The following is a 23,406-nucleotide window of genomic DNA, read 5'->3' as shown; positions in this document are numbered from 1 at the left end:
TGGGCTCTGCTGAGAGCTGAGCCTCAGACACTGTCAGCTCTCCCATTACAAACCTTATAACTTCCCTCCAGTGGCTATTTCTGCCTGGATCGAAAGGATGTAGAGCCTTTACAAGGCCTTCTTTGCTTTCTAGTTGCTGTCCCACTGCTGAATGTTATTCTTGCTACATAATTTAAAAACAAAAACAAAAACAACCAAGTAGTCTCAGGGTTTGGAAAAGTCTCATTTTTCCCAGTGCACTTACTTCGCTCCCCCAACCCCCACCCCAGACAGTAGACACATTCCACTTCCTTATTTAGCCACCGCCGAAACTGGAATTTATAGATGAGAAAATGAATTGATTTAGCAGCTCTTTAGTTCATGACCTCCCCATACTAAATAAATGGGGATCCCGTGGTGATCAGGACACCTGGGTCCCCCTCCCCGGGATAGCTTGCCCCTGTTCTGGGGTTTACCTAACTGCACGAGCTCTTCTTCTTGGACCTCCTTCCAGGGTCTCCTCATTTGGTCCTGCTGCTCTCCTGGGGTGTTTCCTCCCTTAAAAGTCTCTGTGCCTTTGGACAGGCAGGCCAGAGCCTGGGTCCCAAAGCCAGCTCTTTGGAATCACACGGGTGCAATTCCAGAATCACAGGGAAGAGGTCCAGGCCTTTATTTGTGATTGCAGAAGTAACGGAATTTTTTTGAAGTTCAGGAGGGAGGAGGCTAAGCCAGGTGGTCGCTGAGTTCACTGTGATTATTAGTAGAGGGTTGCCAGGTGGGAGAAACGAGCCTGTCCGTGAGGTAGAATATTTCCACTCGCCCTGGAAACAAAATTCCTGTGCCAGTAAATACATGCTCACCATCAGCACGTTACTTCACTTAAATGGCCCTGAAAATCTAAGGCACTCACTCATCCTTCTGCCAGAAGGGTGGAAGGTTCTCTCAAACATAGAGCCCAACTCCGATGAGCAATGGGGTGACCTGGAGGATTTATGTTTATAGCCCTTAGCGTGCTACACACAGCCACACTGCTGGCCCGTGTGCCCACATCTGACGTCTTTGAGTCATTTTATTGTGCTCCTTCTTCACCGGAAGGTCATAAGTTCATTTTCTTATTTGCAATACTTTTGGGGGAAAAAAAATAGTGGGCGATCCGAGGATCAGGACTCACCACCTTCTCTGCTCCTCCAAGAGGGTGTTAGTGGCATCATAGGGATTCGCCTTTCCTCCTATCAGTGCCAAGGAGATGATTCTCGTATGTTTTAAATTATGTGGCTGTCTTTTAGGGATTCGGTTTTCATACGACCACTAGGAAGTGGCTTCCACGATGTCAGTGCCAGCGTTGAAGTGTTCTTTGCCAGTAGGGCTTTTTTGAAAGCATTAGGAAAGATACATGTGGGACTTTTTCAAATAATTTCTGGTGTTGTTTTTTGTTTGTTTATTTGTTTTTGTCCCTCTCCTTTTCATAATAACTGGAAACAATTTAAAAGGAGCGATTAGTAATTCCAGAAATTCAAGTATCAAAGGTAAATATCTGAATAATGATTTTTTTGTTTGTTTAAGGCACAGGCTCCACGCTTATGAATGCACTGGCTTCACTTACTGCTCCCCGCGTTACTCACTGTGCTGAATGGCCTTCTATCCGAAGTGTCGTGCTGTGCTGTCTTGTGTTGCATCTTCCCTTTGCTGAATGATATGTGGCTCTTGTGTGTGTGTTTGTAATATCTAATTACAGCTTATATTAAGGAAGGTTATTTCCCCAGAAACACCCTCATCTGAACTAACATATTTGCACTTTGATATTTAAAACGACTCCACATAGTTTGGCCATGCAAACTCCCCGTGGAACTAAAATCATTTTACAGAAATGTATCCAGTGCTTTGTTAAATCCTCGCGGATGTGGCTTCTGCTTTTTTGACATTTTTCATGACCAATCAAAAGCCTCAGCGAGGATCAGGAGTACAAACTCCCCTTGGAACTAAATTCATTTTACAGAAATGTGGCCGATGCTTTGTTAAATCCTCACGGATGTGGCTTCTGCTTTTTTGACATTTTTCATGACCAATTAAAAGCCTCAGTGAGGATAGGGAGAGCGCAAGGAAAGAGACGAAATTCAAACGGTCCAATCATTAACTCTTAATGGATCTGGTAGTAAATTTGATGATGGAGAAAGGGGTGGCAACCTACTGTTGGCTAGAGAAACATGTTTTTAATGAGTTGAGGAATTGGTTTATCAGTTCAATGTCTGCTTCCTGCCTGTATGGTACATAGAGAAAGGAAGAATAATTTAACTTGCATTGCCCCGAATTGGCCACCAGCAAGCAAGCCAGAGCAACAACACGAAGTAAAGCCAGTGATCTAACAGGCCAGTTGAGCAAGTACCAGGGTAAGGAGAAAGCCTGGGATGGAGAGGACTTTGGCTGCTCTTGATGTGAGTTCTACATTGTCCTGTGGTCGGCCAGCACTAGCTGGCTGAGGGCTGAGGGCAAAGGCAGAAAAACAAGAGAGCTCTGTATATGGTAATTAGGAGGGGTGCGCCAATTGGGAGAATTGTTTTAAATCATTGGCTGTGGATGTTTTAAATAATGAGCAGGCAAAGAAAATTGAATAAAAGTGAGAAAAATATGCAGTTTGGATTTTTACCAGATTAAAAGTGTTAGTGGTAATATGAGTGGGATACGAGTTTCTTAAATCCTACACCTCGATGGTCCGCCTGCTATTTTATGGCCAGATGGAGTGTTCCTTAAATTTGAATACCATTGAGGAAATGACTTTGCTAAGACCACACTATTGCTTGTCACCAGGAGTCATCTGGCTTCCCTTAAACCCAGCTACTTTTAGAAGATACAGGGCCTTCCATTGTGTTTCTGTTCTGGTTTGGTTTGCCTGTTTGTGTGTGTGCGGTTGTATTCTCAGTTGCGCTGAGATGTGGGAATGGCAAAGGAAAATGTGAGATGATCCACTGACAGGAAAGATCACGCCCAAGACCACCTCGCTTGCACTGAGCATGATGCTGTTTCTTTGATCTTCTTGGCTTCCAAACAAATTAGACCAAAGTCCAAGTTTTGTAGGCAGATGTTTTGGGTTGCTGGTTTGAGTCTCAGAAGATCTGAGACTAGAAAATGAGGCACACTAACATATTTATGGCTCTTTCCTTAGGGTATAATCACCAACAGATGAGTGAAGGACAAAGGCAGAAATCTTCTGACTTTTACAACCGCACAGCCTCTGAATCAAACGTCTACTTGAACAGTTTCCACTACCCCGATCACAGCTACAAGGACCAGGCCTTTGACACGCTGAGCCTAGACAGCTCCGATAGCATGGAGACCAGCATCTCCGCCTGCTCACCTGACAATATCTCTAGGTAAGATGTATTCATCGTTGGGGTTTCCAGTTTAGAAAAGCACCTGCTGGTCTCATAAAGTAAAGGCATCAGTGTGGAACAACGTGTATGTACAAGCCCAAATTTCTAAGACATAGTCTATGGGGTGGAAGAGGGTTGAGCGTCATGGCAGCCTTTGAAAGTAATTTCCTTGCATCCTGTGTGGCTTAACCAGTCAGGCATCTTATAATCCGTTTTTCTCCTTTACTCTATTTCTTTACGTTTGAGTTCACGTGTATACTGTGCTTCAAAATTTACTTGCCTCTGTTGGTTGACTCCAAGACTCATTAAGACTCCGTTTGATTGAATAAAGAACTCCGACAGTATAGTAAGAACTTCGAAGGATTTCTTACATGTCTGTTTCATTAAGAGGAAGGGTTTAGAACAGTCCACATATTAAAATTTTGGTAAGGATTTAATCATTCACATTCGTATTCATACTTTGAGGCAAGCAAAGATGGTCTTATGGAATTAGGGCTAAAAGCACATCTAAAATATAGATCTGGTCCTGGTACTCTGCCCCTTCAAAAACTACTCCCCTTTGAGTAAAGTCACACCCTAGAACCTACATTCTGGATCCATCCCAACTCACCATTCACTCTCTCCTCCTGACATGCCTCACAGGGCTTCTTATTAATTGAGAGGATTATAAATACTCAAATCTCTGTGCCTTTGGCCATATTGGTCCCAGGCCTAGAATCAAGTAGTTTGTTCACTCATTGATTTACAGGCTCCTTCATTCTTTCCATGAATACTAATGGAGTGCTCTAGAGTCAACAGTGGGCTGGCGTTGGATCGTGCTAGCTGGCAAGTGCCAAATGTGCATATTTTCACCTATGTGTGATCAGTGATGTCATGTTGGTAGTTTGAAATTGACCATGGTGGGACATTTACTATATGTCAGGGTTTTCATTTCCCTCCAGAGAACTGATTTACCAGCATGACACTGTCTACCATCAATTTTTCCTTCCATTTGTGTATTCACTCAATCCATACTTACTGAGCAGCAGTAGAGTCTTGCTTTGTAAATATCTTTACCATCTCCATCCCTCTGCTCCCATCTGAGCCCAGAGAGACTTTCCTTATCTGTTAGGCTTAAACTTAGGTTGGAATCGCAGGAAAAGCTCTCCTTTAGGGTCTTTTCCTTCTGTGTTTCCACTGCACTTGACTCTTTTTTCTATTATATCACTGATCACATGGCAGTATAAAATTTTCTCTTCAGTAATTAATTGGTGAATTCCTCAATGTCAAGGAGGCTGGCTGATTATCTTTTCATTTCTATACCCAGCAGAGATCTTAGCAGATAGTAGGTATTCAGTAAGTGTTGGCTGAGTAAATACCTCAGGATACAGTAAAATGGCCATATTTTCAATTTTGTTATTTTTAAAATTTTTGTTTTTAAAATCTTGTTTTTAAATTTTTAAAATTTTGTTTTAAAAATCTATTTTAATGGCTGAATTGTTCACTCATTGGTTTATGGGCTCCTTCATTCATTCATTCCATGAATACTAATACTATGATTTCAACGTAAGAAACATCCAATATTCAGTAAATGTTAATTGAGCACTTATGTGTTCCGAATGCAAATGTCTAGTTGGGTCATTGCCATTAACAAACTTCCCTCTGTTGGACTGAAGCCGCAGGCTGGAAGCAGGAATGCTTGTACCCCTTGGGTGATGATCATGCTCCTTGAAGCAGATCACAGAGGGCTCTTGGTCCTGATTTACTTGCTAATCTGTAAAATGGAGGGGTTGTTTCTTGAATACAAGGCAATAATTAATTTTAAAACATTTTGATGGAAAATTACCATCCTGTAAATATAATTTATTTCTTTATTTGAATAATTTTCTCTCCCCTCACTTATAGTAAGAGAATGACAGAGAGAGAGGGAAAGTAATATCAATAAAATGTACTTAGCTTTGAATTATTTCATGTTTCATAAATGAAATGAATATGAGACTTAACTGTAACCAGACACTATAGTCAGAAAATGTTAAGGGTTGGGGAAAAGGAAAAGAAGGCAGATGTTACATTCTGTGGTAAATAAAGTATACAGTGTATTTTCTTTTGGCATTAATGGGTAAAACATTAATATTATTTGGTATACCCTATCAGAGAAGGAAAGGAGTCTCTGGGGAAAAATATTAAAGCAACAGTAAGAATTGTATTGCTGCTTGTCACATGGGAATGACCTAAATTGAAAGAGGAGATTATGTAATGATAAAGAATAGGGCTTTTGCGGGTGCCTGGGGGGCACTGTTGGTTAAGCATCTGGCTCTTGGTTTTAGCTCTGGTCATGATCTCCAGGTCGTGAGATCAAGCCCTCCATCAGCTCCATGCTCAGTGGGGGAGTCTGCTTGAGATTCTCTTTCCCTTGACCCCTCCCTGCCTAAAAATAAATAGTACATCTTAAAAAAAAAAAAAAAAAAAGAGCTTTTTGGGGGCTGCCATGCTGCCATTATTATTTCAGGTTAGAAGGATTAGTGCTTCATGTTATTCAATATTAAAAGATGCAGTAGCTCACTTTTAAAAAATTTTCACATGACTACATTGGGGGAGTGTGCGGAAGGTGCCAGCAAACCAGCTGGCACTGGAGGTGACGCCCGCTGTCCTGCACTTGTCCGAGCCGGGCTAGTATGTGCTCAGATCAGAAAGCCTAGAATGTTGAGCAGTTATTCATAAATGACAATAAACTGACCAGTCAAATGTGGTGCTTTCTGAATAACAAGACACTAACAAACTCAGCCACCCAGCAACTATGATAGCTTGGTGACAAGAGGAATAAAAGTGGGCATTAAGAGTGAGAACCCAGGGCGCCTGGGTGGCTCAGTGGGTTAAGCCTCTGCCTTTGGCTCAGGTCATGATCTCAGGGTCCTGGGATCGAGCCCCGCATCGGGCTCTCTGCTCGGCGGGGAGCCTGCTTCCCCCCTCCCCACTGTCTGTCTCTCTGCCTACTTGTGATCTCTGTTAAATAAATAAATAAAATCTTAAAAAAAAAAAAAAAGAGCAAGAACCCAGATTCCCAACGTCAGAGGGACACCCATGTTTCGGTGGCATTTGGTACTTAGTTGATATTTTGGAAACAGTTGACTATTCTCCCCTCTTCCCATATAATTGTGAACATTTTGTACCAATACTAATTTGGTGAACTCTTGATAGCTTAACCTTTTATTTATCTGTGTTTTTAAGATTTTGTTTGTGTATTTGAGAAAGCAAGCAGGGAGGGGCAGAAGGGCAGGGAGAAAGAATCTCAAGCAGACTCCGCACTGATCGCCAAGCCCAACGTGCGGCTCGATCCCACAACCTTGAGATCATGACCTGAGCCAAAACCAAGAGTCAGATGCTAAACCGACTGAGCCACCCAGGTGCCATTTATCTATTTTTGAGCCATCTTTAGTAGAGAAATACACTCTAAGCATTTGCCTGTCTTGGCATTTTTCCACTCTCTGCCTCTTCCTCCCCTCCAAAAATGGAAAGTAAATATTTATCCTTTCAAATGATCACTCTACACCTCTCATATTTAGTGGAGGGGAACAGCAGCACTGCAACAATGGGTATACAGGAAATTACCCAAAAAGGATCCGCTTTGATTATAGTTACCAAGCATTAAGACTTCATATCTGGACACTTAAGCACTGTGACAGGGCAAGAACTGAATTTATTTTTATTTGCTTGCCCCATTGGTTTTTCTTAAAATGGTTTCCAGAGGTAGAGAATGAGAATGATTCTGCTAAATACACTGAAAGAAGAGGACAGCATCACCGTGGAGCCTTCCTGGCAGGTGGTTACCCATGGCCACGGTCATTTTGTATCCTTAATTCACGCAGACCTGCCCTGGCGGTGCTAGCAATCAGAGATAACCTGTCACCACAGTCAGAAATTACCAATAGTATGTATTTCATTCGGCTATCTGACCCTCTGAATGTCAAAAAAAGTTGAAGCCAAAGTAGAAGATACCTGTCAAAGGCTTAGTATAAAAGGGAGAGGGAGGGAAACAAACATTTGGCTTCTGTACCACCATCTACTTTAAAAAATTCATGCTATCCTGGGGTGCCTGGGTGGCTCCGTCGTTAAGCGTCTGCCTTCTGCTCAGGTCATGATCCCGAGGTTCTGAGATCAAGCCCCGTTTCGGGCTTCCTGCTTTGTGGGAAGCCTGCTTCTCCCTCTCCCATTCCCCCTGCTTGTGCTCCCTCTCTCGTTGTCTCTCTCTTATGAATAAATAAATAAAATCTTAAAAAAAATAAAAAATTCATCTGTCCTAAGGTAAGCTTGTATCCACTGTTATGATGGAAAATAAATGATAAACATCAGGCAAATGGGTAATCAGAAACTAGTGTTTGGAATGTATACTATGACAACACATTCTTAATAAGAACTTCTTAAAGTCAGGTAGCAAGAGAAAGAAAAGACTAACACATCTTCTCTTGGTGAGATTTGCTAAAGCTATGTATTAAAATACCCTGAAATGATATGTATGTTAAAGAGGTAATTCCATGCTGAAATTCTAGTGACAGAAGCCTGGTCTTGTGGTTTATTATGTCACAAGAAGCCATTTGTAGAATTACAGAATTACTCAGAGCTGTGGGTACATTGGCCCTTTGCTTTTTGTTGAGACATCATTTTTGTGTCTACTAGAAAGTTACTTGAGTCAGACAGTATGTTTGCTTTTTCAGCGTCATTACTTACACCCTAAACAAACAAAAAACTAAGAAAACAGATCGTGGGTCATAGAAAAACGGCAGCTGGGAGTCCATTCTGCATAAAACCTCTCTTCTGCTGAAATTACTGACTTGGCCTAAACCGTGCAGTGTTCTGCACACCGCCTACGATGATATGTTATTATCACAATTGCTATTACTGATTGACCAAGCCCTGACCTTGCCCTCATACTTGGAGAAAATGTTGGGGGAACTTGATCCTTCATTGCAGCTTAAATGCCAGCACTGTGCATGTGGGGCAGGGCGCAAGACTGGGCATGGAGTTGAGGGCAATCTGTGGCCGAACTTGGGTCTAAGGGATACTTTCATCTGAATTTGAGATGCTTCAGATTCCTTCATTTTAGGCAAAAGTTTGTATTCTGCTTTTTACCCTAGATAGTCAACACACAGTGTCTGCATTTTATTCTAGGGAGTTCTTTCAGAAGAGATGCAGAAAACTAAAGTGATTGGGGGGTGGTGGTGAGAGGCAGCCCAGTGCCAAAGGGACCAGATGTGTCAAACCATGTGAGAAAGGGTTAGGAAGGGTCGGCAGACTTGCTGTGTTCTTGTAATGTTCAAGAAGCTACTTAACAGAGAAGGCTAGATGTTTTATGAGGAGTAATAATTTGTTAAAGCTGAAAAAATACTTGAGAAGATTAATTGAAAAGAAATATTCTAGGATACTGGCTCTTCTTCTTCTTTTTAGGATTTTATTTATTTATTTGAGAAAGAGAGAAAAGGAGCAGAGGTAGGAGCAGAGAGAGAGGGAGAAGCAGACTCCCTGCCGAGCAGGGATTCCCCACGAGATGTGGGGCTCAGTCCCAGGGACTCTGGGATCATGACCCAGGCCAAAGGCAGCTGCTTAACCAACTGAGCCACCCAGGTGCCCCCAGCTCCATGCAATGGCGATACTGGTGCACTGATGGCCATCTTGGAAAAGTTTTATGTGTCTTTGTGGAGAATTTTGTTTAGCCCCCATTAGTTTCGTTCTGTTTTGCTCTGCTTACTTATTTTTTGTATGCCATTGTTCTTTGATTTTCTTTTTAAATTTGTTTCTGTTTTTACCTTTGCCTATGAAGTGAGTATTCTAAAAATCCCTAAAAATCCTAAATCTGCTATTTAGATTCCTTTACCCGTGGTAAAAGTTTTGTTTTTCTTTATGAATATGGTTTGTATCAAAGTTGGCCAGATACACAAAAAAATCTTCAGTTGACAAAATAGCAGAACATGACTGAGTAGGAGAAGTCGCCAAACTAGTCATCTTTATATCGTTAATGGTCTGATGACTCAGTGTCACCAGCATCCTTATGGTGGTCACATGCAAGATCAGAAATGTGTGCCTGCCCTTATGAAGGTCAGAAGTTGGAACAATGGAAAGAAACATGACTCCTCCTGTAATGTGGATGCACTTGAGAAAACAAAGATGAGTGTTGTGTTCTAGGTAATGCAGTATCAAGCTTATCTTCAGGGACATCAGACTCTCCTTCTGCATGGCAAGAGCTCAGTATTTCACTTGCTGACATCGGCATCTACCATTGATGCCAGGGTGTGACCAGTTTAGACTTTTCCCTGCATTCCCATTGCAGCAGCCTTTCTTTTCAGTGTAGGCGCAACCCTGATGGGACAGAAAAGTAAAGATGGTTGGTGACAGAGTATCACAGAGCAGCGGGAGTTTTGCTAAATAAAAGTGGTTTACCTGTCAAGGAAATATTGACATCAAAAATAGCAAAAGTGGGGCTATAGAGAATAAGTAGGTATCTGTGAATACAAAGTCTTTTTTTAACCAAATAACCAAAGAAGCTTTAAAGTATATAAAATGTAGCTTAAAAAAGTAGGTGACTTTAGGTTTCTACAGGTTACAGGTTTCTACAGGTTATGAACACTCAGGCGGTAAGTGTTAACATGTAGCATTGTTTTCATGTATCAAGTGTTTTCAGAAAATTGAGTTCCTTTGGAGGAAAAGTTAAGACATTTATGGAAATATCACCAAATAAGCAAACTGAATATAATTGGCAGAAAGTTAATTATAAATATTATAAGATAAATGGAAGACACCCTGAAAAATTCTAAAAAATAAACAAAAAGATTTAAAGACAGATAACTATTTGAAAACTTACCCCCAGGATATGTCCAAATTACAGATTTATGAAAAACCATGGACTGAAAATATTTGTTTCTAAGTTATTTCCAACCCCTTCCTCTGGATAGGTTTCAAGGACCTCAAGGTCATACTTAGGCCAATAAATGGAAGCTATAGGAAGATAGGTTTTGACTCAACTTATCAACATTCTAACAATGTTATCCAAACCATGAAAGAAAGGATACAGGAAGTTTTTCCGTAACTAACAATGTTCAGGCACAAACTAGATGAAAAGATGAGTATGTTCTAGAAAGAACTAAAAGATAGATGGGGGTTAGACTATTGGTGAGTTTTTAAGACCTGAGACTTAATGAAATTAAATTATTTATTTCCAAATCAATAGGAGACATAAGACATAGACACCTGATGTCACAGACAGCACAATCGAATATAAACATGATACTGTGTGATTACAGGGCCTGATGTTTGTCTTTGGCTCTCTTAACTGAGCTGATGAAATGTGCCACTTAACATCTATGACCTTGACTGTTCTCGATAAAGAAGATACACATTCCTGTACAAATATTAAAGATTTTTTCTTTAATTCTTACTGGTTGAAAAGAACAGAACTTACCCCTTTGTACCTCCCCCAACAATTCATGGAAATGAACTGTTCTCTCTTTATCAGGAGAACAGCTAAAAATGGACCCAATGTAACCCTGCAAAGTACAGAGATATTAGTTAAGCTTCTAAGGAGACAGCAGTCCTAAGGCTGTTCCTTTCCTGGATGGATGCAATTTTTCTAAAAGACGATTTTTTAGAGTGGCTTTAGGTTCACAGCAAAATTGACAAGAAGGTACAGAGAGTTTCCATATACCCCCTGTCCCCACACATGCCCAGCCTCCCCCATTATCAACATCCCCCACCAGAGTGGTGCATTTGTTACAATTGATGAACCTATATTGATTGACACGTTATTATCACCCAAAGTCCGTAGTTTACAACTGGGTTCACTTTTGATGTTATGCATTCTGTGGGTTTGCACAAAAGTGTAACATCATATATCAATCATTATAGTGTCATAGGGAGGGTTTTCATTGCCCTGAAAATCCTCTGTGCTCTGCAGATTCATCCCCCCCCCACGCCCCACCCCACTTCAAACCACTGGCCACCACTAATCTTTTTTACTGTCTCCATGGTTTAGACTTTTCCAGAATGTCATCAAATTGGAGTCAAACAGTATTTAGCCTTTTCAGATTGGCTTCTGTCACTTGCTGCATTTAAGCTTTCTTCATGTCTCTCCATGGCTTGATAGCTCATTTCTTTTTAATGCTAAATAATATTCCATTGTCTGGAAGTACTACAGTTTATTCATTTACCTGCTGAAGGATATCTTGGTTGCTTCCAAATTTTGGCAGTTAGGAATGAAGCTACTGTAAAACTGCCGCTACTGATTTTAAGATAAACCGTACGTACTGTGTTACTGTGGTCATTTATCTCGGTAAAGGAATTTAGCCCTGTGTTCGAAACATTCTAGATTTGAGTTGTTCAACAGTATCATATGGGGAGACTATACCAAGAATTATCCTTTTCATTTTCATATAAATTCATTTTTATATAAATGCATCTGGCATGAATCCCTACTGTGTGCCAGGCGATGGAAGATACAGAAACAAAAGCATCTCTGTCCCCAAGAGAGTCTAGAAAACAAGCATTTATTAAATGGCTACACAAGTCTACACACATAGGAAATAACATTGGTTCTCTATGGCTGGGACATCAGAGTAAGGAAGTTTTGACCTAGGTCATGCCTTTTTTCCTAGAACACTCAAATGAAATGTAAGAGAAAAATAACATTTTTGGTTAGTGTTAATCACTTCCACATTCTTTTCTTTCTCTTTATTTACCCTAACTGTTCTTCAGCTTTTATTCCTTTTGGTTTTTCCCTTCACTCATCTGCATGATGTCTTTCTCAAGATGCATTTCTTTTGAAGCTTTGGATTCCCTTCATGGAGGTTCCCTCATCGGTATGGTGGATGAGTATTACTGACAAAACGGCCACCACCCTTCTGTTGCAACTTTTAGAAGTTTTTGTATGTGTGTTTTTTTTAATTGGCATTATCATGTAAGAAAGAAAAGTCTGTGTGTGTGTGTGTGTGTGTGTGTGTGTGTGTATTTTTAAAAGTAACCTCTACACACAATATGGGGCTCAAACTGATGACTTGGAGATCAAGAGTCACATTCTCTTCTAACTGAGCCAACCAGGCACCCCCTAAAATGTCCACGTGTATGGAGGCATAGCAAAAAAGCAGCTGGGGACACGCTTCCAAGCCAAATAAAGTGACTTCACACCACAGGTATCATGTTTGTAGAACCTCGGTGATTGTCTTATTGGCCTGGTATCTCTGAACAATTAAAGAAACAGGAAACCCTTCCATGGTTTGTAATTTTTAGACTCTGGAAAAAGCATCTTGAAAACACACTTTGTTAGATTTAGTTGGGGTTCATTTATTTATGAGTAAAGCACTCTACTTTGGTATTATCTTTCTTGCCTATGGTTTGTCTCCTAAACTGAGGTAAATCAATGGCACCTACAGTTTTCAGAGCTGAATTGACTGGCCCACTCAGGCCAATGACTTTGCTAAGTAACATCCTTTGAATGACCTCAGATCGTGTCATGCGCCTCCTGGGAAGCCGTGCGTGTGCATGCGTGTGCGCACATGTGTATGTGTGTCAAGAGACCTCAATCTCAAGCATCATTCTTAAAAGGCCTTTGTGTTCTCTTCAGTGCCAGCACGTCAAATATTGCCAGGATAGAAGAAATGGAGAGACTTTTGAAGCAGGCTCACGCAGAGAAGACCCGGCTGCTTGAGTCCAGGGTAGGCGTACTATCTTTACACAAGAAGTCTGTGAGGCAAACGGTTCATCCTGCCTGCACATGACAGGAAACTGTCCTTGCGTCTTGAGAAGCAATATAATCTTGGGAGTAATCACTCAGCCCTGTTGGACTCACTTTTTTTTTTTTTTATCTGAAAAGTAACGGTGGTAGAGAAGATTTCTAAGGCTCCTTACTGCACCACACTTTTTTGTAATTTAAAATATGTAGAGTGTCAGCGTCGACCAAAATGAGTGCTTTGTATTGCATTTTCCCTTTGATGGCCACTTTGTTTGCCTGCCAAGGAACAAGGAGGAATGTCATATCTTTATGGACTCTCGCTTCCTTGCCAGCTTGTGTGAACTGTGCTATTATAATCTTTAAAATTCCAAGTTATTGTGACTGTATTTCAAGCCAGAATCTGAACTTCCTGAGGAATCCCCCCAAATGCCTTTGCATCCTGCCTTAAAGGGCCCCTCCTTTCCTCTTCTGACTTCCCTCTGAGCTTCCTCTGCCACTGACCTTAAGCCAGGAAGCCGCAGAGCAACAAAGGAACTGGAAGGACCAGGACTGATGGCCTTCGGTTAAAAGACGGCCTTCGAAAGGAGGGCTAAATGCCTCGATTAGTGTTGGGTGACAATTCGTGATCCTTTTTATTAAAAGTGGGAGAGCGGTGGTCGTATGTATGAAATGACTGAATACCACAAGTGGGATTTTCACCTAATATTCAATTGTTGATTAAATGTGGCGGTTGCCTTTCTGTGTAAGATGATTTTGAAAACTATGTGAGAGAAGTGATTTTAGTCTAGGAGGTCTATTGAAGCACCCAGGGTATGCAACCCGCAATTATCTAGTGAGAATTTTCTTTTCCATTAGTTGGAATCGTTAAAGGGTAACCAACATGTCTTAATTTTGTTCTGCATGATGATATTTAGGAACGGGAAATGGAAGCCAAGAAACGAGCTCTGGAAGAAGAAAAACGACGCCGAGAACTTCTGGAAAAACGATTGCAGGAAGAAACTAGCCAGCGGCAGAAGTTAATTGAAAAGGAAGTAAAAATAAGGGAGAAACAGAGGGCACAGGTTGGTGGGACTATCTGGATGGCTTAGAATAGGTCGCCCCCCGGTGGTCATTCTGCAGAAGACGGTCATGCTCGTCAGGATGCCTTTCCAGACCCCTTGTAGCCAGCAGCCCTTGACATATGACTGATAAGAGACAGATGGGGGTTCAGAGACCGAAAAAATGTATGTTTATCTCAAAACCCATTGAGATCTACTAGCCAAATGGCACATTTCTGTAGTCATGCGTGGTACATTTTTATGGGAGAGACATTTTTTTCTTCTACCCCTTTTGTGCAGTATATTTAAAAGAAGCATGTTTTTTTCTAAGCAGCTTTGAAAAACGCAGTTTGACTTACCACTGAAAACAAATATAACACCCAAACTGAACCTTTGGTTGAGGAAGAGAAGAGGGTCTAGTAAGCCATTTTTGGAAGCAAACACTCCAGAACAAATAATTTTACCAACCCAATTTCTTGGTAGTGTTAGTGGGTTTCTTGTTTTGGTTTTCTAACCACTGTATTGTCACACATGTCCCTTTGCTACAGCCGTCCACACATGTGTGCAAGGTCACTGAACTCAAACAAAACTCAGGAAAACCACGCATTTCCTTTAACTTCCTCTCTGGCTTATCTTAGAGTTTGAATCTGTCACTAAAGCTGCCTACATAATATATGTTTGCTGAGGAACTAAAATGAAATTTCATCCAGTGCCCTTTAATATAAGGTTCAAATCCATTTTGCCAAGGTTTACTAGGCTTCATAAAAGGTGCCATTTCCCTTATTCTTTATAGTTGCCGGCAGTGTGATAACACAGCAGTGAGAGACTGACTCTCTTGAAGACTGTGTGTTTTGAGGCATCAGTGTCTGTGACATCTGTCTGAAGTCAAACACCACAGAATCAAAGGCAAAATATTGAAGGAAAAGTACAGAGGAAAACGTGTTCATTTTATTTCATTATGTTGATCCTCTGCCAAATTATGATTCGCAGTGAAGGTCATCCATGCCTGCCTATTATTTGAAGCCAAACCAGAAAGCATTATTCTATTTTAATCTTAATGATAAGGTTTGCCTCTAAGTATATATTTAGGTCATTTTCCCCAGGGCAGAGGGGTGGGGTTATTTAACAGAATAAATGAAACACCAACTTAGAAATATGACCCTTGGCAATACAAGCTTCCTGGATTAGATGATCCTTTCCTCAAATCCTAGTAAAACAAAAAGCATCTATGTAGCTCTTGTTCATATCCGTTCATTGAGCAGCTCATCGAGTGTGGCTTTGATTCTACTTCTTACCTTATTTTAGCTTCACTTTTCAAAACCAGCATCTCTGCCTTTGATTTCTATCAGGGAGTGTGTGTGAGTTGACGTGTTAGAGCTTTAGAAGATCTTGCAGGGGGTAGGGTGGGGGGAAGTACTAAATAATGCTCACCCATCAGGTCTTGTCTGAGAATATTGAAGAACTGATGTTAGGTTATATTGGGAGAGGTTCAGGGAACTTCACAGGAAAGGAGTCCTCATCTGGAGGAAGCAGCCAAGGAAACTTAATGCCTCATAGGAGTCCCTGTTTTTAAGTGCTAAGTACCTCCTACAAAGCTAAGGTTAATGACATTTTCTCGTCTGTCCATTCTTTCCTTTTTTTTTTTTTTAAGAGTTTATTTATTTGACAGACAGAGATCACAAGTAGGCAGAGAGGCAGGCAGAGAGAGGGGGGCGAAGCAGGCTCCCTGCTGAGCAGAGAGCCCGACGTGGGGCTCCATCCCAGGACCCTGAGATCATGACCTGAGCCGAAGGCAGAGGCTTAACTCACTGAGCCACTCAGGCGCCCCTCGTCTGTCCATTTCAAGGAGTAGAATCTATTCCCCTGAGTTTATCCACCTCCCACCCCCACATATTGTAGCATCCTTCTTAAAATACTATGCCCTTTTTAAAACTCTAATGTTTATCTCACGTTCCTTTAGTCATGTGGACATTTTAGCACTTAGGCTTTTCAGTTCATGTCCACACCTAAACATCTGTGGCCTGAAACGCAATAAATATTTAGCTATATTTGGCATGGTTTTCTCTTTCAGGCTCGACCTCTGACGCGCTATCTGCCTGTCCGGAAGGAAGACTTTGATTTGCGAAGCCACGTAGAGACTGCTGGCCACAATATCGATACCTGTTATCATGTGTCAATCACCGAGAAGACCTGCCGAGGATTCCTTATCAAAATGGGTGGAAAAATTAAAACTTGGAAAAAACGATGGTTTGTTTTTGATCGGAACAAGCGCACATTCTCCTATTATGCAGGTGAGTGATTAAAAGAAAACGCTAAGTGATATAGTCAAATCAGGAACTCTCTGTTAAAGAGCAAAGGTAATAAACACCAGGCTGGATGGGTTGATTGGTAAGTAATAGAATTAATGGCAATCTTGACTTTGCAGGTATGTATTATTTTATATCCAGGTTAGATAGTCCCCCTGATATGAATTTCTTCTCTAGAAATAATAAAAACTACATATTATTTAAAAAGTGTGAATTCATGGAGCACCTGGGTGGCTCAGTCAATTAAGCGTCTGCCTTCAGCTCTGGTCATGATCCCAGGATCCTGGGATCGAGCCCCGCATTGGGCTCCCTGCCCAGCAGGAAGCCTGCTTCTCCCTCTCCCACTCCCCCTGCTTGTGTTCCGTCTCTCTCCGTCTCTCTCTCTGTGTCAAATAAATAAATAAAATCTTTTTTAAAAAAAGTGAATTCATCTCTTCCAGTTCTGAAATAAGCTGAAGTCCAATAAGTAGTAAATGGAATGTTCCTTTTTAGACCAACATATTGGCTTTTAAACCATGAGGCTAGAAAAAGATTTCTGTTTATTTATTTATGGTCATCTGCCCTATTTAAGTCACACACAATTAGGCAGCCTTGGCTGACAGTCACTCAGCTAGAGTTTATAGACTAGAGAGCTTATTGAAGCAGAGGGTAAAGCTCATCAGCAAACAAGTGAACAAGTAAGTATTTACTAAGTGACTGAATTCTTTTTGGATTCTTTAAATGATGGATTATGAGAAAACTACCCTACTGAATCTTTGAAAAATACAGGAATATGGATGTAACTGAGGTACTTATTAAGAAGTCTCCCGGGTCACATAGGAAACACATCCATTGTGAGTCCAGGCAACGTTCTGCTCCCTTCAACAATTGAAGAAAAGTAGTATCAAGCCAGAGGTCATGAAGAGACCCTTCTCTGTGGTGAAGGTATCACCATTTATGAGCACTGTCAGAAATTGTTACACCGGTGTCATAAATAAGAAAAAACAGCCCAGTCCCTTCATCTATGGTGTAAGGTCAGGATACATTTGTAAAGAGAAGTGCAAGTGACCGAGAAGCCATGTGAAAGAGGGGGAATACTGGCTTGCGGGGCCCCAGAATTGGGGTGAGGAGGGGGTAGGGCTGCATACCTTTGGGAGCACTTTGGTGGGGCTCCAGTTAACCCAGCAGCTAGTGGCCTGAAGCAGGTGGCCCAACCCTCAGGGATTCCCCGCTTGCCTCTCTTGGGCTTTCTGATGTCGGGTTTATTAAGAATCCAGAGACGTTCTCTTCAGTTAGTACAACAGAAGAGATGCTCGTTGAATGAGAAATCCCAATTTTGCATCTGCAGAATCCACAAACAAAACTTTGCACTGTGCTAGTCTCCACAGACAATCTCACCCAGAATTTTCCAAAAGTAAAATTTTAATTTAGCAGCTTCAGACAAAACAGCCTCACTCTTCTTCTCTGCTTCTCTTCTCTTTCCTTCCTTTGGCAGCCTGGTTAGTTGTTCAGTTCCCCTTCCTTCTGACCCGTGTCAGACCCTGTGCTCCTTCTGACCATGTAAATGCATTTTTCCAAATTCAAACTTCTTGAGGATCGGTTTTCATTTTGTTTTGTTTTGTTTTAAGAACCAGTACCGTTTCAGTATATGAATGATTACTCAGAACTGTAATACATAATACAGGCGAAAATTACATTTCGTTCAGGTCTTTTTTATTTTCATTTTTTTAAGATTTTATTTATTTATTTAAGAGAGAGTGCAAGAGACAGAGCACAAGCAGGGGGGAGGGAGAGGGAGTAGGAGAAGCAGACTCCCTGCTGAGTTGGCAGCCCCATGCAGGGCTCAATTCCAGGACCCCTGGATCCTGACCTGAGCTGAAGGCAGATGCTTAACCAATTGAGCCACCCAGGCGCCCCTCATTCAGGTTTTTAATATTCACATATTATATAACTGGCCAGGGAGTCCTAGTTTGACAAATGCTGTTCGTTTGGCTCTGTTTATAGCCATCATTATCTTGTCTGCTCCCCTCACCCCCAGTCTCCCCAAACATCACTGAGTGTAGGAATAGATCAGTCCACAGGAAGCCATAGAGATCGCAGTTCAGGCTGGACTGGACCCCCCAGGCACCGCACCCCTTCAGCGCCTGCTGAGGTAGATGGGCTCTGTGTTTGTGAAGGAGCTGTCACCACGAGTGCTGACACTGTTGGAAGTCCCTGTGCTGATCATGCCCCCAGGCCTCCATATTCACTCGGTACCCTTAGAAAAGTCTCTAAAGAAAACTGAGACCCAGAAAATACATCTGTAAATCGATGGGATAATGTTGTGGAAACTGAATGAATAGCTTTCTCGTGTCAGTTTATAATAGCATTGATTCTCTTAGTTCACCCTGTCCTTGTGAGGTCAGTGTTTTTTAAGCTCTTTCCCATATAAGAAGTGCCCTACAAACAAAAGTTTCATTCCCCAGTTTTCTGCCTCCTTGAAACACTGATAAGATTTACTTTCATCTCCAGATTTTATTTTACATCTGTTTTCAGAAAATAAAGTATTGCTGCATTCGCATTAATATTACGGAATCCTTCCCCATGAATATTTGAGAGACACACTGACCTCTTTAACAGAAACTGATGGAAACCCAATGAACGTGGCGTGAATTAAAACAGTGTTTCCTGAGAAGGAGTAAAACAAACATACAAATATGGTCCATGGTCAAACAGGGTCAAATATGTCAGGGAAATATTGAGTTAAATGTACTTTAACAGCTTTTTATTTTCCACTGAACTTCTCAGAGCTGTTGTTTTTCAGACTAGCTTTTTGTTGTTGAAAAAAAGACATTCATGAATAAAATTCTTAAAAATAGAACAGAAGTCTATATAATGAAAGTCTCTTTCACACCACAAACGTTCTGACCTTTTCTCCATTTGCATATATGTTTCACTATTTCGATGTATTCTTTCTTTTTTTATACAGTTGGGGCCAATTATTCACTTTGTTCATAATTTTGTTCACATAACAGCATTTCAAGATTTTTCTCTAATAAGCACACACAGACCTAGTCTTGAATTTCAGTGGCTGTGTGGATTCCACTGTATGACCGGTCTCTAATTGAATCAGTCCCTTGTTAAATTCAAGCAGATTTTTTGCAGCCTTCTGCTGTAATGAACACAAATCCATGTGCTTGTGCATGAGTAGCTCTGATACAATAAAGCTTGAGGAGTGGAATTGCTGAGTGAGAGGATTGTTGGCATTTTTAATCGGTTTGTTTCCCAAACTGCCTTCCCAAAGCTTTCTTATTTGCACTTCCACCAGCAGCATATGATAGAGTCTCTTTCTTTGCAACCCCATCCATGCTTTTAAAATTCTTTAGTATGCTCACATGCATTTATGATTTAAGATCTTATTATGATCTTATGATCTTATTATGAAATAGTTCAAGAATTTATTAGATCCCAGAGGGATCCTATGTGGTTGGTTGGTTTTTGTTTTTGTTTTTTTTTTAAGATTTTATTTATCTATTTGACACAGAGAGAGAGAGAGAGATATCACAAGTAGGCAGAGAGGCAGGCGGGGCCGGGGTTGGGGGGGGGGGGAGCAGGATCCCAGCTGAGCAGAGAGCCCAATGTGGGGCTTGATCCCAGCATCCCAAGATCATGACCTGAGCTGAAGGCAGAGGCTTAACCCATTGAACCATCCAGGCACCCCTGCTTGGTTGTTTTTGTTTGGTTTGTTTTTATGGCAAATTTGATGAAATCTTAGAAATCGTTTGGAAAATGCTGCATTGAAAGGACATTAAATTACTGACAAGAAGCTCTTTCAGGGTGTGCCTGGGTGGCTCAGTGGGTTAAAGTCTCTGCCTTGGGCTCGGGTCCTGGGATCAAGCCCCGCATCAGGCTCTCTGCTCAGCGGGGAGCCTGCTTCCTCCTCTCTTTCTGCCTGCCTCTCTGCCTACTTGTGATCTTTGTCTGTAAAATAAATAAATAAAAATATTTTTAAAAAAGAAGAAGAAGCTCTATCAGGAACAGGAGAAAAAGCATGCTGGATAAGAAATTCATAGGAAAGGAATATAAGTAGTATATTATTTTAAATTATGTCCAAAAAATACCCTTCTTACAAATTTCATTACAACAGCTCTACATACTAATGTCTCCGGGACAACCACTAGTGTGGAGAATGTGAGGAGATAATTTGTATCAGTGTCAGTGGTGGTTATAATTTGTGTGCTAACTTGACTGTCAGGAGCTCTGGGTTGTCTTTTGACTGAAGATTTGCTGGAAAGCCTTGGGCAAAGTCAATTAGTCTCTGAGGTTTGGGCTGAGTTTTCCTTTTTTTCATTGTTTTATTCAGTATAGAACTGGGCTAATGCCTTCACCTAAATTATCCAAATTAATCTTAGGTAATTTAAAAACTGGATCAGTATTGTAATAATTATACTGAAATTATAATGTTTCCAGTCATTCCATGGTGATAAAATATTTTAACACTATTATTGCAGACAAGCATGAAGCTAAATTAAAAGGAGTGATATACTTCCAAGCCATTGAAGAAGTGTATTATGATCACCTCAAGAATGCTAATAAGGTAAACGCTGATTTTCAGATTTCTCTCCTTTGAATGCATAATTCAGTTGGGAGAAAAGATGTTTTTTGAACCCCAAACAATTTAGATTTGTTGTTCTGACATAACTGATTGATATAATAATTATGGTTCTACAAAAGCGAACACAGAAGTAATTAATACAGCTGATCTTTTGAGGGGGAAAAAAGTCATGGTGAAGTGAGAAAATTGGTCGTATTGTTAGGGTCTATAATCAAAGGAGCAAGACTGATACAAAGCGAGGTCAAGCAAAGCTTTATTTTGCACCAAGCTTGAGAATCAAACTGACTGGTCAGGGCCATCTCTTACAAAAAGGCAACCCTTCCCTGCCTCACAGACTAACTTTTATAGAGCAAAGGCCATGTGGTTGAGCCTGGCTACACACAGGTGGCCAATGAGATTACAATTTACCCTAGTAGATATTTGAACTAGCCTATCACTTTGGTCAGAATTGGGGCCCAAAAGGCCGGGCCCACTCTCCCTGGTAGCTAGGGAGACAGTATGCGCAGCCACTGATTGGATGTCTCCGCCTGGTCTGACCCGCCCTTGTAGCTGGGCTTTGCAAATAAGTTCCTCTGGGAGTGGCAGGGTCAATCTAAGCTTACCGCCTAAACAACAAAATGGCTCCCTCTGGCTAAGTAGGCCCTTACAGTATTAGTTTAGAAGACCTTGTTAAGTGACTTTTGGTGAGTGTGTAATCCTACTTGATCGTAAGGAAGAATCTTAGCAGGCTTAGCAGGCTAAGAAGTGCTGTCAATTATGGAGCATCCACTATCAAATAGGTACTGGCTAGAGCTTTGCCTACAACGTGGCTGCTGAGCAGACTGACTGACGAGCTCTCTGTGTGAGATCTCTTGTGCAGAAAGTCAGGAAACACACCCGACCTCCAGAAAGCTGCTGCAGGTGGGGCCCCAAGTTATACGAGAACAACAGTAACACCACTGTAGAGTTCCATACATCTAGAACTTTTTAAAGAGGAAGAAGCCCTCCCCTATGTCTGGGTCACTTAATGTGATTTGAGGGTGTTTGTTTCACCTTCCTTACCTTTTTTGACTTTAGAGTCCTAACCCGCTGCTCACCTTCAGCGTCAAGACGCACGACAGAATCTACTACATGGTTGCGCCGTCGCCGGAAGCCATGCGGATCTGGATGGACGTGATCGTCACCGGCGCGGAAGGCTACACGCACTTCCTGTTGTAGGGCCCGGACGCCACCGCTGACTGCAGGGCAGACTGCAATAATCTCCTACGAGAACGAAGCCATGTTCGATCCCAGACGGGAGGACCCGGCACACCCATCCCTCTCGCTGTGTATACTCAGAACTCCTTTTATATTAACGGGAAGTCATTTATGAAAGAGAAGAAAAGGGGTTTACATCCAAAGCTGGATGATAAGTAGCAAAAGGATTGAAGCACCTATGGGGGGGGGGGGGGACCACTATTTTGGTAAATAGCATCACTAATAGGAATGTTTCTTATAAACTATTCTTGCCGATTGTTTACTTTGGTGAAATAAACGGAACGGTTTACAAAATGTGTGTACTTGGAAATATGAAATTATTGTAGCACCCTAGTTATTGGTAGTGACATTATTGCTTATCAACCGGTTTCTTAAAAAGCATTTTGCTGGAGGTTATTTTATAAATAGAAGCAAATAAGGGTTTGGAAGGGAATATATTTTTAGGAGGAGTTTTGCCCTAATTATTAAGTATTGCGCCTAAACCAAAGACTTGATATGATTTCTCTTTAATAGTGGTAGTTCCAGATGATGAATCGCATTTAGTGTTACTCTTCATTTTGCACACGTCTTGGCTCCCTTCTTTTTACTTCTTCGCAAAAAAAAAAAAAATATTTCAAAGGGGACTTTGATGCCATCAACTGTCTAGAATGTTGACTCTGAAGAGTTACTACTGGTATAAGCTATTGTACATATAGAGCAAGTCACTTTTTGTAAAAGAAGAAAAAACAAAAAGCTGTGTGTTTTAGGCAGCAGCCGCCTTATTAAACAGACATTTGGTCACTTTGAGCAATTTAAGATAAGGAGACTATTTCATGGCTTGCTGAAGATTTCTCCATCCCCAGTGCTGAGAATAAAGGTAGCCAGCAGCTGATTTCCTTTAGATTGTCTGTTTCCTCTTTTTTGTGGAACACAGCTGTTGATTGCATCCTCACGTGATATAACGATGAATCAGACCTCTGTTTCACCAAAGAACAGACCAATTAACATACTTATTTACTGAAGTAGCATAGTTCTATAAAAAGGAAAATGAACTTCGACTTAATGTTCTTTGCAATGTACTATTTCATTATGTATTTCTTTACATTTAGCCTTTGTTTTTTAGAGGTAAATTAATTTTGTTGGATGAAATGACTTCAGGCAAGTCTATTTTATAACAGTTTTCAAATGACTTTATCCTGGTTTATCATGTTGTATGTATTGCAAGTATGAACGTACT

General features: G+C 41.1%; 1 protein-coding gene across 14 annotated transcripts in view; it reads left to right on the top strand.

Moving 5' to 3' along the window:
* PHLDB2 (pleckstrin homology like domain family B member 2) overlaps positions 1 to 22,484 on the top strand; it is a 113,970-nt gene extending 91,486 nt beyond the window's left edge. For 10 of the 14 annotated variants that reach the window (XM_046002191.1, XM_046002198.1, XM_046002195.1 and 7 more), the window contains 7 exons: positions 1,470 to 1,505; positions 3,140 to 3,347; positions 12,931 to 13,021; positions 13,953 to 14,099; positions 16,147 to 16,366; positions 20,851 to 20,936; positions 22,011 to 22,484. In XM_046002191.1, the coding sequence (XP_045858147.1) occupies positions 1,470 to 1,505; positions 3,140 to 3,347; positions 12,931 to 13,021; positions 13,953 to 14,099; positions 16,147 to 16,366; positions 20,851 to 20,936; positions 22,011 to 22,151 (929 nt within the window). In that variant the 3' untranslated portion in view covers positions 22,152 to 22,484. The remainder of the gene's footprint in view (positions 1 to 1,469; positions 1,506 to 3,139; positions 3,348 to 12,930; positions 13,022 to 13,952; positions 14,100 to 16,146; positions 16,367 to 20,850; positions 20,937 to 22,010) is intronic. The other 4 variants (XM_046002197.1, XM_046002199.1, XM_046002193.1 and 1 more) reach the window with 1 other exon arrangement.
* Positions 22,485 to 23,406: the final 922 nt, after the last annotated feature.

Source organism: Meles meles, chromosome 4 (genome assembly GCF_922984935.1).
Source record: "Meles meles chromosome 4, mMelMel3.1 paternal haplotype, whole genome shotgun sequence".
In the NCBI taxonomy this organism is placed as follows: Eukaryota; Metazoa; Chordata; class Mammalia; order Carnivora; family Mustelidae; genus Meles; species Meles meles.
The sequence above is the reverse complement of the archived record's forward strand: the minus strand, read 5'-3'. Positions and strand labels throughout refer to the sequence as shown.